General features: G+C 31.9%; 1 protein-coding gene across 1 annotated transcript; it reads left to right on the top strand.

Annotated features, from left to right (window-relative positions):
- The first annotated feature begins 8,411 nt into the window (after positions 1-8,411).
- On the top strand, positions 8,412-12,092 carry LOC132286003 (eukaryotic translation initiation factor 5A-like). The gene is made up of 5 exons (XM_059788255.1): positions 8,412-8,633; positions 10,498-10,620; positions 10,720-10,776; positions 11,077-11,151; positions 11,756-12,092. Exons 1-5 carry the CDS (start codon positions 8,511-8,513, stop codon positions 11,858-11,860), a joined length of 483 nt encoding a protein of 160 aa, XP_059644238.1. The 5' UTR covers positions 8,412-8,510; the 3' UTR covers positions 11,861-12,092.
- The last annotated feature ends 5,007 nt before the right edge of the window (positions 12,093-17,099 follow it).

Genomic DNA, 17,099 nt, shown 5'->3' with positions numbered 1-17,099 from the left:
TTTACCTCAACACATTTTAATTTTGTTCTCAATAATTTTAATCTTTACCTCAACTTCCTTTAATCTTTACCTCAACGTCATTTAATCTTATTCTCAACATCTTAATTTAATTTTGTTATTAATAACTTTAATATTTACCTCAATCTCATTTAATTTTACTATCAACATATTTTAATCTTTATCTCAACACTTTTTAATCTTATTCTCAACACCTTTAATCTTTACCTCAACGTCATTTAATCTTACTCTCAACACAATTTAATTTTGTTTTTAACACCTTTAATCTTCACCTCAATACCCTTTAATCATTACCTTAACGCTATTTAATCTTATTCTCAACACCTTAATTTAATCTTGTTATCAACAACTTTAATATTTACCTTGACCTCATTTAATCTTGTTCTCAACATAATTTAATCTTTATCTCAACAATTTTTAATCTTTTTCTCAACACATTTAATCTTGTTATCAACAATTTTAACATTTATCTCAACCTCATTTAATCTTGCTCTCAACATATTTTAATATTTATCTCAACACCTTTAATCTTTATCTCAACGCCATTTAATTTTACTCTCAACACATTTTAATTTTGTTCTTAACACATTTAATCTTTACCTCAACGCCCTTTAATCATTACTTCAACGCCCTTTAACCATTACTTCAACGCCATTTAATCTTATTCTCAACACCTTAATTTAATCTTGTTATCAACAACTTTAATATTTACCTTAACCTCATTTAATCTTGTTATCAACATAATTTAATCTTTATCTCAACACTTTTTAATCTTGTTACCAACACTTTTTAATTTTGTTCTCAACAACTTAAATCTTTAAATTAAATGTCATTGAGAGCGTTGAGGTAAAGATTAAAATGTGTTGAGAGCGTCGAGGTAAAGATTAATCTTATTCTCAATGACATTTAATTTTGCTCTCAACACTTTTTAATCTTTACTTCAATAATCTCAAAACATTTTAATCTTATTCTTAATATATTTTAATCTTTACCGCAACGGTCTCAACCTCTTTTAATCTTGTTCTCAATGGCATTTAATTTTACTCTCAACACATTTTAATTTTTACCTCAACGCTCTTAACAAATTTTAATCTTTACCTTAACGCCATTTAATTTTTGAGAGACATTGAGGTAAAAAATAAAGGTGTTAAGAATAAGATTAAAATGTGCTAAGAGTAAGATTAAATGGCATTGAAATAAAGATTAAAGTTGTTGATAACAAGATTAAAAGGTGTTGATAACAAGATTAAGGATGTTGAGAGCAAGATTAAAAAGTATTGAGATAAAGATTAAAATATGTTGAGAGCAAGATTAAATAAGGTTGAGGTAAATATTAAAGTTGTTGATAACAGGATTAAAGGTATTAAGAATAAGATTAAAAAGTGTTAAGATAAAGATTAAAAAATATTGAGAGTAAGATTAAATGAAATTGAGGTAAATATTAAAGTTATTGATAGAAAGATTAAAGTAAGGTGTTGAGGTAAAGATTAAAGGGCGTTGAGGTAAAGATTAAAGGTGTTAAAAATAAGATTAAAATGTGTTGAGATCGAGCAAGATTAAATGGCATTAAGGTAAAACTTAAAAGTGTTGAGATAAAGATTAAAATATGTTGAAAGCAAGATTAAATGAGGTTGAGGTAAATATTAAAGTCGTTGATAACAAGATTAAAGGTGTTAAGAACAAAATTAAAAAGCGTTGAGAGCAAGATTTAATGAGGTTGAGGTAAATATTAAAGTTGTTAATAACAAGATTAAATTAAGGTGTTGAGAATAAGATTAAATGGCGTTGAGGTAATAATTAAAGGGTGTTGAGGTAAAGATTAAAGGTGTTAAGAACAAAATTAAAATTTGTTGAGAGCAAGATTAAATGGCATTGAGGTAAAGATTAAAGGTATTGAGAACAAGATTAAAAAATGTTGAGATAAAGATTAAAATATGTTGAGAGCAAGATTAAATGGGGTTAAGGTAAATGTTAAAGTTATTGATAACAAGATTAAACTAAGGTATTGAGAATAAGATTGAATGGCGTTGAGGTAAAGATTAAAGGTGTTGCGAACAAGATTAAAATGTGTTGAGGTAAAGATTAAAGGTGTTGAGAATAAGATTAAAATGTGTTGAAAGCAAGATTAAATAGTGTTGAGATAAAGATTAAAAGTGTTAAGAATAAGATTAAAAAGTGTTGAAATAAAAATTAAATTATGTTGAGAACAAAATTAAAGTGTGTATCCAATTGATTTAGAAGTTAAAATTAAAAGATGTATGTATATAATTGATTTAAGGTGTTGAGAACAAGATTCAATGTATTTAAGGTGTTGAGATTCATGTTGAACAAGATTAAAATTTATATTTAATTATTTAAATCACGTTAGTGGTAAATTATTTGAAAAATATAAATCAAAATATACTTGTCAACCATTGCGATCTCCCGACCTAGAAGACAATTTAGGGGAAGAAGGCTAAACAATAATGAACCATATAATCTAGTATTTTGTTCAATTTAATTTTAAGAACCAAAAATAAGTATATTTTGATTGGCGAGGAAGATTGGAAAGAGACCAAAGATAGCAAACAATATATTTTGATTTTTAATTTTTTAATAATTTACCATTAACGTCTTTGTTCTATTTCACTCTTAAATTATCTTTTTAATAAGCATACCTTAAATGAAATTATTTATACTACAGCATTACCCATTTATAGCATAGGATTCTAGTCCTATTGGTAGGCTTGTCTGTTTGATTATGTTAGTAATACTTCTTTTTATATTTCGAAGAAAAAACCTTCAAAGCAATTTTTTTTTTTTTTTTCAAAAAATAAAAATAAAATTCATGCATAACTTTCAACATGGAAACGATTCAACAATCTGAAAGCCAAAGTGACTTGAGATCGGATTATTGATCTTCAACTCAATCCCGACCATATCAAAATGCAATTACCAAACCACACCCCAAGACAAATTGGACTTGGGTTCCGTTTACTTTATTTTTATTATTTTTGTTAGTGTTTGGCTAAAGTGCGGGGACGTCCACTTTACGACTAACCAGGCTTAGGCCGAGCTTCACTATGTCAAGCAAATATTTCCAAAATTACAGCCAAGTGGGCTTGTAATCTTTGTCTTATTCGACTTAGCGACGGTGTACTTAGACTGCTATGATGACTTTTTAAAGTGATTTTTGTATTTCTTTTTTTTTAAAGAGATAGTACTTCTTTTAAGCAAAAAGTAAATTTTTCATATTATCGGACTACGTGAGAAAAATAACTCTTAATATTTATATTTTGAATAAATAATACTTATATTTTTTATTTTGAGTATATAACGTGACAAAAAAGACTTGAGGTTATTATTTTATTAAAATGTATGTTAAAAATATAATATTCCAAAAACATCATTGTTTATATACATATATATGTATGTAGTAATATATACTATACTAAACATAGCTGGATGGGGAGCCGTCCATGGTGCTCACCAGGTCGTGTTTCGGTGACCTGATTGTTCGGCAGAAAAAGGGCAGTGATCTCGCCGCTGCAAGGTCCGGCGACCTTTCCGGAATGAGAGGAACTGCAGAGTCTGAATGATGCATGCTGAACTGAGGTTGGAATGAAGATCGCCGGACCTCCGGTTTGGGCTTGGTCTCGCCGGAACTGTTGAACTAATGCAGTTGAGTTTGAGCTTATTGATACTGCAACAGTTCGGCTGGTTTGGTGAGTTCGGGATCGAGTTTGGAGGGTATTGAGTTGACCCGGGTGAGAATGGAGATGATGAGATTGAGTTGGAACTGCTCTGTGGTTTTGAATTCTGATGGTTACCAGACTCACCACTCATTTTTCTTTAACCAATGATGACCTAGTTGCTAATATAACAAATCCAGTAACAATTATATAGATATATACAAGTCTATATATATGTGTGCAAATATTTTGAATATATAGTTTCTGCTATACGGGTTAAACTTAAAGGCTGCACAGAGAGAAAGAGTAGTACTGTGTTTTGTTGGGGCTAACTAAGTTTTGCTGCAATATATATAGAAAGAGAAAGAGAGAGGGCAATGAGGAAATGAAGATGACAGAGAGAGATAGAGAGAAGTGGGAAAACGAAAACTCATCATGGTCACCCGTGGTGGCGAGGGCCATGGTGGGAGGAGGTGCAAGTGGCCATGGTGATGCAAGCGATATAAACGGAGAAGATGAAGAAAGAAAGTGTTTGAATCTTTCATTAGTCTTTTTGCACATTTAACTAATTTGTATATATTATTTAAATTATTATTTGCTTCAAAATTAAAATGTTGGTGAGTTCTTAGAACATATAAGAAGTTATACGTTCTATATGCATACAACACTTCTATTTTTTTCTTCGCAAGCAAGAGTATAAGAGCAACGGAATTAAGTCATGACCAATGAAAATTTGAATAAAAACATGCGCATAACGTAAAAAGTACGTTCAGAACATGAAAACAACTATTTAAAAAGAGTGTGTGACTTAGATTGGGCCTAAGTACATTCTACTATTAAACAATTGAAAGCGTGCTCCATGCAACTTGAAAAGTTAAGTCAGAAATTCTTGAAATTGAATACCAACAATGGGAGGAAAAGCACTAAATGCGACCCTATGACAATAAACAAGATCGATGTATCCTTATTTTATTTATTTATTTATTTATTTTATAGCAAGATATACACTTTGAGCTACACTGTTAAAGCAAGCTTCACAAAACTCAACCTTATATATTAGAGCTAGAAAAAGATCGAAGATCATTTTTAAAAAGCATGGAGAGAGCCAATTAAATTAAGGCCCAGGGGCATGTTCCACACACCCAACTTTAAAATAATTTCATTTTTATATGTATAAAATTTTTAAATTCTAAAATTGTCCCCCTCAATTTTTTTATTTATTACAATGTCGCCCCCCTAAACAAAATTTGTAGCTCCCTCCCTGCAAAGAAGAGTTCAATACAGAAGTCAAGACAGTGGATAAGACAAAATAGTTTTCAGAGATGAATCTGACATGAGGTTCAGTACAGAAGTCAAAGAAAAAGTCAATACAGTGGATAAGACATAATAGTTTTCAGAGATGAATCTGACCCCTCATGTCAGTATAGATGCAAAATTCCAAACCATTCTGGAAGAGATTGTTGGTCAAAAAATAAGAAGAAAATAATAATGTAGAGAATGACGAAGCACATTTTCATGAAGATAAAAATAGAATCAATTCACAATAAATATTTGGTATTTGAATAGTTGTTGCGGTAATCTAGGACAAGAAATTAGGAGGGTTTGATTCAAACCACAAGTGAGACTTTGAGATGGAGAAATGAAAAATAGAAGGCAAAAGATTTATCATTGTTCTCAAATTTCACAACGCAATGTAACAGTTTATTCAAGATGTTCTTGGATTGGATTGACCCAGGGCGGAGTCAGTGACTGGGCCAGATGCCCCACTGGTCTGATCCACTCACTATACATATAGTCGTCTTTTTTATTTTTTATTTTTATTTTACATGTATATATATATAAATTATATAATACCCTTCTAAAATTATTAGTTTTTAAAATTCTCTCTTAATTTTTTCTAATTTACTCTTCAAATTTCTTAAAAAAAAGTTAAATTGTTCTTATTAAAATAAATTCTAATTTTTTTCCTTTTTAAGTAGTTATTTTTTTACTTTTTTTTTCATATTTTTCCCCTTCTACTTAAATGATTTTTTTTCTTGCGCCCCCTAAACTAAAACTAAAATCCTGCTCCGTCCCTGATTGACCCCAAATTTGTCATATTGGGCAGAAATTGAAAGGATGATATTTTGTTTTGTTTTTGACAATGATGTGTGATAACAAAAAGAATTGATCGACTAAACAATTTACAAAAAAAACATAGGCATACCCTATGGCCCAACTACCATTAGGTCCCCGGGCAAAAAAAAAAAAAAAAAAAGGCCCAACATGACCCAGCCAAGACATCTGAAACTTGTAAGCCCAAAAGAGGTTCAACCAAATCAGCCCAAAAATATTCATTTGTCTAACCCAAAGTATACAAAAACTACTTTGACTTCGGGTATTATTTTGAAGGAAAATATTTTCTCTGAAAGTATACATATTTTTTAGGTAAAATATTTTATTTTATTTTTATTCTTTTAGATTGAAGTCGAGGTTAAAGTCAAGTTCATAAGGTTAGATGTAGTTTTTTACATATAGGATCAAAGTGAGTCCCATATTAAAACATCTAATGGTCTAAAAACTTACTTTTTAAGTAATGGGCCTGAGATTTCAATTAGTATGTCACGGTTCTTAGTAGTATTTCAATTTTTCCAATTAATAAACCCTTAAATGTATAATCTAATACATTTAAATGAAGTTAATAATGTGGATTTAAATTTTATTTGACAAATACTATTCTTTCTCCTCTTGTGCGTATATTTGGATGAAAGCAAAATGGTTGGTTGGGAGGGAATTCCACTCTCCATCTCTCTCTCGGCATCCCTACTTTGCTTCCTCCTCTTTTTCATCTTCTACTAAACGTAGACTAACCTTTTGTTTGGAATGAGGGGACTTGATGGGATTTAGATCCAAAATAAGATTTGTCTAGTTTGAAATGAATAAAAATTGGAAACAATATTTGAAACTCTACAATCTAGAGTGTTTTAAAATCTCATAAAAAAAATGGTTCAATTTCATAGTATTTGGATTTTGATGAAGTAAAATTTTTAGTATACTTAATTTGACTATCTTAAACTTCAAAAGAGTAATATACCATAAATTAAGATTTAAAGAATAAAAAATAAAAAATAAAAACTAAAAAATTGATCATAATTTGTAGAACTTGAGTTTTGGTTGCTGACAACTCGATTCAGGCTCAATCTTAAATAAAATTATTGATGCCTGAAGTTTTTGGACTGAAAATCAGGCCATACCCAACCTGTGTCAGACAATATATCTGCAACCTTAGCCTCTTTGGGGATTCCAGATTCATAGACAACTCTGTGACCTCTACATACAGTAAATGATCATACCAGAGAGATGCATGCGTTGAGACAATAATTAATAATGTATATAGGGTTCACTTGCTCACATCTCCAACGGAATCCAAACGTACATCTCCAAACTTGCTCAGCAAATAGACCATTCAATCATTCCATGCAAGTAACAAAAACGAAAGGAGATAGAGGATCCCAGTGTCTGATGCCTCTATTGCTATTGAAAAAGCCACACAACTCACCATTGATAGTCACAGAAAAAGCAGGGGTAGAGATACACATATAGATCCATTCCTCCGAGGGAATTGAAGGGCATGATCGAAGACAAGTAATGATATAATTCCAATTAATAGTGTCGTAGGTCTTTCCGACATAAGGGAGATCCTTGTGATAGTCTATATGAAGCTCTTGCACCAACAGGATGTTATCAGATAGGAGTGAAGTCTGCTTGGTTAAGGGATATGAGGTAGTTGACAACTTGTTTGATTCTATTAGCAATGACTTTAGTCATGCACTTACAAAGAGTATTACAGCAGGCTATAGGCCTGTAATCAGGCATTTAAGTTCTTGGGAGCTAGAGCAAGATAGGAGGTGTTCATTTCTTTGAGAATACATCTAGAATTGAAACTAGACTGAATAGCATAAATGATCTCATTCCCAACCACAACCCATCATTTCTTGAACAAGTAAGGAGTAAAACCATCTGGGCCAGGACTTTTAGTTCCCATCTTTCATGGAGAAGAGAGCTGTTGTAATCTCCTACGACCTTACATCTTCTTGCAAATTGCTCTGCCATTCAGGAGGAGGAGATTTGGGGAACCAAGAAGGTTTACATTTATGGGGTGGAGACTGCCTCCATTTAAGAAGGTTTCTGTAGAAGTCAACGATCTCACTTTTAATATAATTTGTAGAGGTAATAACTATGTTATCCTCCCTAATGATGGACTTGATGTGGTTAACAACCCTTCTAGTATTAACAGTTTAACGAAAAAAAATTGGGCGTTTTGATGTCCCAGTTGTAGCCACTACATAGATTTTCTTTCATTCCAAGTCAAATACACATTTTTGTATCTATAGGCGGCATGTAGAGTGCCTAATTAATTTTTAATTTCTTTATGACAAATTAAAGAAAAGAAAAGAACTCGAACAAGATTACACCCAGTCGAAACATTAGGCGCTTTGTTAACTAAACTACTAAATAATAATAATTTATTTAGAGCACACAAATAAATTTTCATTTTCAAATCAATTCAAATTCTTTTTTCTTTTTTAAAATCCAAATTCCAGAAAAGGGGAAAAAAAATATCTAAACCGTTCAAAAGCCAAAAGATAAGATCAGATTCAACGGTCACGATCAGATAATTGATGCATGTACTTCGAAACCGCAGGATTACGACAAATGGTAAGAATAGTAAATCATCTTCGTCGTCTCTGCGTCAGCGTTTCTCTCTCCTCTTACTCTTTTCCTTTCCTTTGGTTCCTAGAGAGAGAAAGAGGAAAAACTCTTATCGAAGATAGAGAGAGAATGTCTGACGAGGAGCATCATTTCGAATCCAAGGCCGACTCTGGAGCCTCCAAGACCTTCCCTCAACAAGCTGGTACAATCCGCAAGAACGGCTATATCGTCATCAAAAATCGCCCCTGCAAGGTCTCTCTATATACACACGCATTATGTGTATATCTAATTAATATAGATTAGGGTTCGACAATCTTGGTTTTGATCTTATCAGATTGTTGTATTAATGTACATTGCTAATCTCTCTTTGCCTGTTAATGATGTTGTGATTTTGGGGTTTTTATGCTAATTTAGACCATAATGTCATGTTGCATGTGCATGTAAATATATATCATGATGGACTGTCTTTTCTTTTTTTCCTTTTTTAATATTTCTATGATCATTGAATTTTGTTTTGGGCGTTTTATGTTGATCTAAGAATCATTGTTTCTTTACTTGCAATCATTTGATATTTTTTTCTTTCGTTCTCTCCCTGCTAATAAATTTTGCTTTTGGGTTTTATATGTCTGTTTTGGTCTTCGTCATATATGAGATTTTGTGTAATAAAAATTTTGATCCGACGAAAGGGTTTTTTTTTTGTTAATTAATCTATTGTTGCATGGTGTGTGTGAAGCGAAGAAGCCTAGTTGTAATAGAAGGTAAGAGACGAAAAGGTTTTACATAATAGGAGAAATGACTTTTAATAGATAAGATTGGAGAAGAATTCATGTGGAAATGACATTTAATAGGAAAAATTGGAGAGAGAGAATTCATGTGGCGAACCTCATTCATATGAGACTAAGGCAAGGATGATGATTAGGAACATCGCTTGTTTGAAGGAATTTTGATTGGATTAAATAAGGTTTAGCCAAGAATACATGAAAACATTACTCCATTGTTCCCTTTAAAATACCCGTTAAAGTCGCAGTACCCTTTGGAAGGATCTTCTTGTGTACCAAATTCGTTTTTTTTTTGTGAAATTTGTCAAAAGTGTCTTTTCTGGGGTATTTTTCTGTATCAAATTTTTGGATGATTATATTTTATCTTGTTTTGGTGCTCTTGGATTTATGGTTAGAATTATTGTTTTGAGTAATTTACAAAACGAGTTTAATTTTTCTTGTGAAAAGGGCAAAAAGCTCAAAATAAATAAATAAATAATAAATAAGAAGAAGAAATGTAGGAGAAACAGAGCCTTCAAATGTTTCCTTTCTGTTTAAAGTAGTATGATATAATTGTGTTTCTTTTATACTCACGGAACAGTATGCAATTTTCTAAATTTTCAACTGAGAAAAAGGGATTAAAACAACTGATGTTTGTACAAAATGGAAAAAAACAATGAAACTGCACATCTATTGCATTCTTGTTATCATAGGACCTTAGATTTGTCCATGACCATTAGAAATCAATTGCCCATTCTTTGGTAGCAGATTGAGATATGAGTTTTATTTAACATGATTTACGTAAATATTTTATATTATAAAATGCACAAGCAAAGGTGTTGGGTGTAACATAGAAATTTGTATTCCATTTTTTAATTGGAAATTGGAATTAGAGAAATTGGAGAGAAATTTGGACATGTGATGTAAAATAATCCTTCAATGATAAGAGTTGAAAAGTTTTTATGTGCCAATAACGACATTCAACGTTTAAATGAGGTCTTAAAGTGAAATGCTGCAGCCTCAAAAACGCTTTGAGGACTCCAAACGACTTGATACAACAGAATGAAGTTTTGGTTAATAACAATTGAATCAGACTACTGAAGTGATGAAGTAGAAGCAACCATAAAGGTACTAAAAATGTTACTTAATTCTCACAAAATCAATCTCAACTATAAATAATTGGTGGAGAATGTCCTGCTCGTAGTAAAAAATAGAGTAGCTTTGTTTATTCGTTCGTTCATTGTCTTTTGATCCATCAGATAATCTCTGCTTCTTCAATTTGATCTGTTAATTTTGTCGAAACAGACTGAGACATAACTTATTTATCATGTGATCACTTTGGAGGATTGTTGAAACAGGTTGTAGAGGTTTCCACCTCCAAAACTGGCAAGCATGGACACGCTAAATGTCACTTTGTGGGGATTGATGTATTCACTAACAAGAAACTCGAAGATATTGTTCCATCGTCCCACAACTGCGATGTGTGAATCCTCTTTTATCTGCGATTTCCCTGTAAAGTTTGAGTGTTGTGTGTTATCATAGATTGTGTCTGTGTTTTTTTTTTTTTTTTTTTTTTGCAGATTCCTCATGTTACCCGTACAGACTATCAGCTAATTGATATATCTGAAGATGGTTTTGTAAGTGATTTTAATAGGAAAAGTTTCTAATCTTTATATTTAGTAAAATATCCCCTACCCTTAATAGGTCAAGCTTCTATTCCTTTGAAGGAGAAAGCATCACAATAATATAGTGTGTGTGTGTGTCTGCACACTCGCATCTCACCCTTGTTGAGAGATATATGCTTACCTCATGCCATTGACAAACTATCTATATTTCTTTTCGGAGTGCATGGTATTCATTATTATTGGTACTTGTTGGTGATTCAAGTATTGGTTTGGCGATATTTATGAAGTAAATTAACTTCAATTTTGTTGCAGGTGAGTCTATTAACAGAAAATGGAAACACCAAGGATGATTTGAGGCTTCCCACCGATGAAAATCTGCTCGGCCAGGTATATCTATGCAGCTGTAGGTATAATATTTGCACTGATTTTGAACTTGGATCAGTTTTTCCATTGTGACTTAGAGGTCATAGGTTCGAAACATGAAAACAGCCTCTCCACATGCGGAGGTAAGGCTGCGTACATCTTACCCTCCCAGACCCCGCAATGGCAGGAGCCTCCTGCACTGTATTTGCCCTTAATTTGCTTTCCCCTTCCCCAATGATCAAAATTCTTGCAAGGAACAACCAAGCTCTAACTTTCTGTTAACGTTTCCTTTTCTTGTACTCGTCTATAATGGAAATTCAGTCAAGAAACGAATAATGAAAAAACACATTGGAAAGTGTAAATCTGGAAATTTGATAGATTCCAAACTAATGTGAAAATATTTGTCAAAAAAGACTTATTAGTGGGGAAAAGTATGACTCAATGCTGAATATTTCAAAAAACAATTCACTGTACAGGCTTTTGATGACTGCATAAAAAAGTAGGGTTGAAGAATGAAGATGAATGGTGCTGTGAAAATGTTATTGTGGAACATTTGTTCAGTCCACAGAGCTTATTTGTTCATTACTTGTGTCTAATATATATATTCGGTTGTGCTTTTTGTGTTCAGATTAAAGATGGATTTGCCGAAGGGAAAGACCTCGTTGTGAGTGTCATGTCAGCCATGGGAGAAGAACAGATCTGTGCCCTGAAGGACATCGGCCCAAAGAACTAAAACTGAAGGCATCTCGAATTTAGATGCCTGCTCACCACATGCATGATGAGCTCTCCTTGGACAAGTTCTGTAAGTTGTGCAGTTGAAACATATCTTATTGTATCTTTCATTTCCAAATTTATGGTACATTACAATATGACTACTACTATATCTTGTTCTCGCATATTTTTGGATTTTTGGGTTGTAACGAAGACTATGTTGTGTTACTTATTAAAAAGAAAAATTGAGACTATGTCGTGGTTCCTTGAGATTTCGATTTTTTTTTTTTTTTATTTTTGCCTTGAGATTTTGATTTGAACGTGTAGCTGTGGGTGGATTTTTGTCTTATAAGAACAATACTGATCTGAATTTCGAGTACTGTGGATTTTATTTATTTATTTATTTTGGTGGGTCGTGTGTTCCCGCGAGTGTGACCATGAAGCAAATTCTCCAGAATAAGATGGTTGCAGAAGTGGAGAAGTTAGAAGTGGCTAAAGAAGTCCAGGAAAGAAATTAGTGTTCTGAGAATGGACAACATTGACACTATGGAGAAATAGAAAGGAATAGGAATAGCCATTTTTATGGTCAATATATGCTAAAGTATGTCATCGTGTTACCAAACCTTTGTTATTGTATCTTTTAATTAGAAGCAAACAGCATACTGTTGGACATCCCATACAGAGAAGATCGATTAGCATGAACTGGATCCTCTCCTTAGTCATATATGTCCCATGTTGAATGCAATAATTTTACATGTAACAAACTTTAAATTGTGAATACAATAACTTTAAATCGGGAATGCAATAACTACGTAAATGTGTTAAATTCTCGATTTAATGGTGTTATAATGTTGCAACACGATGTAATATGTTCCGTGAGTGTTGTATATTCAATGTAAATTTGTTGCATGAGTGTTACATTTTGTAATGTAATTGTGTTGCATTGTGATATAACTGTGTTGTACTGTGATATAGCTGAGTTGCTCCCTCCCGTGCGCAAAATAGTGCACTGGATCCCCTAACATAGGAGGGATTCGGATTCATCTCCAAATAGTTGGGCACGGAAGGTAGCAAGCAAAAGTTTTTTAAAATGGTCCAACTCTCAGATTATATATTTGTGTGTTTTTTCTTTTTTGAAGTACTCGTTTTTTCATTATATTATTGTTCTTTCTTTGATTCCATAATTTTTTTTATTTTATCGAAAGTTTAAGTAAATGCACACATACATTCACAATATTGTAAGTATGACTCAAACACACAACCTAATTTTTATGGAGAATGAGATGTCATACCATCGAAAACTGTAATAATATTAATTTATTTGTTACATATACCATTGCCATTCCAATCCTCATTTTTGTCTTAGTGAAGACACAACATGTAGGCATGTAAGCAACTGATCACTAATCCTGAAGGCCTTGTTTGGATTGAGGGAATTGGAGAGATTTGGAGAGAAAAGAAAGGGAAGGATAGAGTTTAGTGTGTTTGGGTGGAGGGAATTGAGAAGAAAAGAAATGATTGGGAAGGATTTGGAGAGATAGGCTATCCCTCCTGCACAGTGAAATCAAATCCCCTCAACTTTGAGAAGATTTGAGGGGAAAGGAAGCAAGTGAAAGAGAGACAAAATTAGCCTCGTGTAGTTTCAGTTTGCAGTTGCATAGAGAGAGAGAGAGAGGGCAAGTTCAGAGTTGAGAACGAGAGACAGATGGAGGCTGAAATGATTTGCTTTCTTTATATATATATATATACACATACATACATACATATATACACAAGCTTCTTCTACAAATTGGCAGTTGCAGAGAGAGACAATTGGCTGAAATATCGGCCGTCGATTTCCACACTTCGTCGTCATCGACTTCTCCTTCTTTGTTTCGAAGAGAGCAAAGTAGCAGCCTTCGTAGCTTTTCTTCAGTCACATACATGGGTAAGTCCTGAACTCTTTATGAATTACGATTTCTGTAAGTTATCAGCCTGCTGTCGATGACGACGAAGTGTGAAAGCTCTGATCACGAGATGGGAAGCTCTGATCTGAGTCGTCATCGACTTCTCCTTCTTTGTTGTCTCGAGATGGATTTTCGTTCTCCAAACTTTGGGGCTTTTCGAGCACTGGAGGGTCAAGATCGTCTGATAAGATGGATTTGAAGAAATCCATGAATGAAACAGAGAATAGAGAGATGGAGATATATATATATGTATATGCCGATATATATAAATACATATATGTAGTTTGGTTTTGATTTTTGGAACAATCTGATGATGGAAACTGATAGATATAGGTTTTGATCTTCTGATTGCGGTAGATTTTGTTGTATGCAGTTGGGGGGAGAGAGAGAGAGGATCTGTGAGAACGATGGAGGCGAATTAGGGAGGCTAAAATGATTTTGCCCTGCTAAAAATACCAAAAAGGGTAAAATGGTAATTTTATTATTATCCTTTCCCTTCTTTTCTCTCCATTGTGCTATCTAAACAACAATATTACCAATTCTTTTCTTTTCTCTCCTATTTATCCAAACATGAATATAAATTATAACTATCCTTCCCTTTCTTTTCTTTTCTTTTCTTTTCTTTTCTCTTATAATCATTTCCTTTCTTTTCCCTCCTGTGTATCCAAACGAAGCCTAAGTTCTAAAAGGAAAGAAAAATAGGAAACTAGATAAGACACGGGATACGGTGATACAATAAATTTCAAAATAATACAATAGAATAGGATTCGGCAACATAAAGAATAGGGTAGGATATGGCAATATAAAATTAATAAATTATATTTTTTATGTATACAAATAATTGATTTTATGTTATATATATGATTATCAACATTTCTTTATAGAATATTATGATTAACAAACAAAAAAGAGTTTAGAGTCGTATTGCATAATTTGATTGATAAATTTTCTACTAAATCACGATATATATCTCAATAAAATTTCAACTTTTCTTAACAATTATTATATTATAATATTATTGTTAGAAAAACTGTATTTTATTGTTCAAAAAATTGTAAAAAATTATATTACTAAATATCTAGGAAGCATTGGATAATATATTTTAGAAAAGAAAATATATATATATATATATATATATATATATATATATATATATATTATGATTTTGAATACGATATGTATTTTGAGTATCCGAGAAGTATACGTCGCTTTTGAAGAAATATTTTAATGCTCCTATTTTATTGATGACATTATATCGCTAGCTAATTAAATGTTGACACGTAATAATATGACACATAAATAAATGCACTTTTACTCATATGACAAGATTGAATTAGTTAAATCAAAGCACTTTTACTCACATGACAAGATTGAATTAGTTGATATTGATGAGACCGTTGACATGATGTCATCGTTGCAAAAATTGCTTCCTAGTAAGTGAAAAGGAAAATATTAAATGACATTGTATCATGAGAAGTTGGGAATTGAGACTAGCACATCTTAGAAAGAAGCTGATGCGTCGGACTGTGCAACCCTGTCCACATTCCATACAAACATAGCATTGTTTGCATGGTGTTAAAAAAACAATTAATCTCTTCAAACACCAACTGAATTATGATGTCATGTAACATTTTATGATTTGTTTGTTTTGCATTTCATTCTCTTAAACAAAGAGATTATTCCCCCGGTATGTGATATCCCTCCTCCACTCGATCAACCGAGACATTGTGACATTGATTTTTAAATGGGCATTATCTAGTAGCTTAGTTGGTAGAGCGTCTAATTTCCTTGAGCAAGTGTGTCCGTATTCGAATCTCTCCTCTCCTTCCTTTGCCAAAAAAAAAAAAAAATGATATATTGATTTCTATATTCTGTTTGAATTGACTTAAAAAAGTTCAAACAAATTTTTTCTGGGAATTAGCTAAATTATTAGAACAATATAAAATTGAATTTGGCTCAATGTTGCATTTGTTTTGACATAATACAATTTTATATTGTGAAATATTGTCATGGAGAACTTTCCCGGTGCAAAAATAACTTTTTCCCTCTTATTTCTAGTTAGGTCGTTATTGGTTAAAATCTAAAAATGTTTTTAAGAATGAATTTCACATGTTTGATATTGGGAAAAAGAACTCAACTAAGATATTCACATATATAAATGGGTTTCGATTAATAACAAATGAAATTTTAGACCAATAAAGTTGAAAAGACACAATTAGGAGTAATAAGTATAATCGTTCAAACGCATTTACATAGTGTTTTTTAACACAATATTTTTCAATGCATTACATTTCTTTTTCATCACATTATAGCTTAAATATTATTGAATGTAATGTGCTTCTCTTGACACAGTAAGCGCGCCCTGAATATTACTTAACGTAATGTTTGTTATTTGAATTTGAGATGATTCATGTACAAAAAGAAAAATTAAACAAATAAAAATGTAAATTATTTTTTGGTACAAGATAAATGTACTTTTAAGTTGTACATAGAACCAATAAAAATAAAAATAAAAGCATAAACATAAATATAAACGAGCTATGACTCATGTAGTTTCATGTAAGTTGGACCTGAATTTAATCCCACCTTCTGACAAATTAAGAGAAAATAGAATGCCATTTTAGTTGAAGAAGGTATAAGTACTAATTTGTTCATGGTGTATTGAGAGGAGGAAGCATTCTCTTATGTATATAATATATACATATACATATACATATACATATACATATATATCAAGCATACGTGGTTTTATGATGGTTTGATACTAAGTCACATAATCCTTCTTAATGGGTGTTACTTTCACGTTCCGAGCGCGCTCCTGTTCTTACGTTCTGTGCGCGTTCTGAGTCATATTCTCACTCTTTATTACTTAATTTTACCGTTCTCATGCTCCCGTTTTCGAATTTGCCCTCGCTCCTACTCCCACTTTATGTGACTTAGGTTTCATAAATAAAGAACCCATAGTTTGTTTATGGCAATCATAAATTAAATATCAATAAAATAGAATTGAAAACAAATTAATTACTACTTGAAACCAGAGTAGATAATTCAGTTCTTGAGCAGCATCAGATTAAGAAAGAACTAACTAAATCAACACATCCAAAATCCAATCTGGACTCAACTTGTACCATCCAAATTGCACCCAAGGCCGAAGATAAATTTTTTTTTTTTCATTTCACGTAATTATTATTTATTTTTTAAAAATTGTAATGTATTTTTCTTCATAATATTATTTTTATAATATGAGGAAAATGCAACTTAAATAAATAAGGATGAAAAAAATTAATATAAGAAATCAAAAACATAGAGGAGATG

Source organism: Cornus florida, unplaced genomic scaffold (genome assembly GCF_030987335.1).
Source record: "Cornus florida cultivar Cherokee Brave unplaced genomic scaffold, ASM3098733v1 CherokeeBrave_3.0.0_Hap2_Chr11, whole genome shotgun sequence".
In the NCBI taxonomy this organism is placed as follows: domain Eukaryota; kingdom Viridiplantae; phylum Streptophyta; class Magnoliopsida; order Cornales; family Cornaceae; genus Cornus; species Cornus florida.
This window is presented reverse-complemented; position numbering and strand designations above follow the sequence as displayed.

Excerpts from the sequence above, each read along its gene's own strand:
- LOC132286003 (XM_059788255.1), top strand. The coding sequence starts at position 8,511 with ATGTCTGACGAGGAGCATCATTTCGAATCCAAGGCCGACTCTGGAGCC. Across the intron at positions 10,777-11,076 it reads ATATATCTGAAGATGGTTTT|GTGAGTCTATTAACAGAAAA; the intron begins GTAAGTGATTTT and ends ATTTTGTTGCAG. Across the intron at positions 11,152-11,755 it reads ATGAAAATCTGCTCGGCCAG|ATTAAAGATGGATTTGCCGA; the intron begins GTATATCTATGC and ends TTTTGTGTTCAG.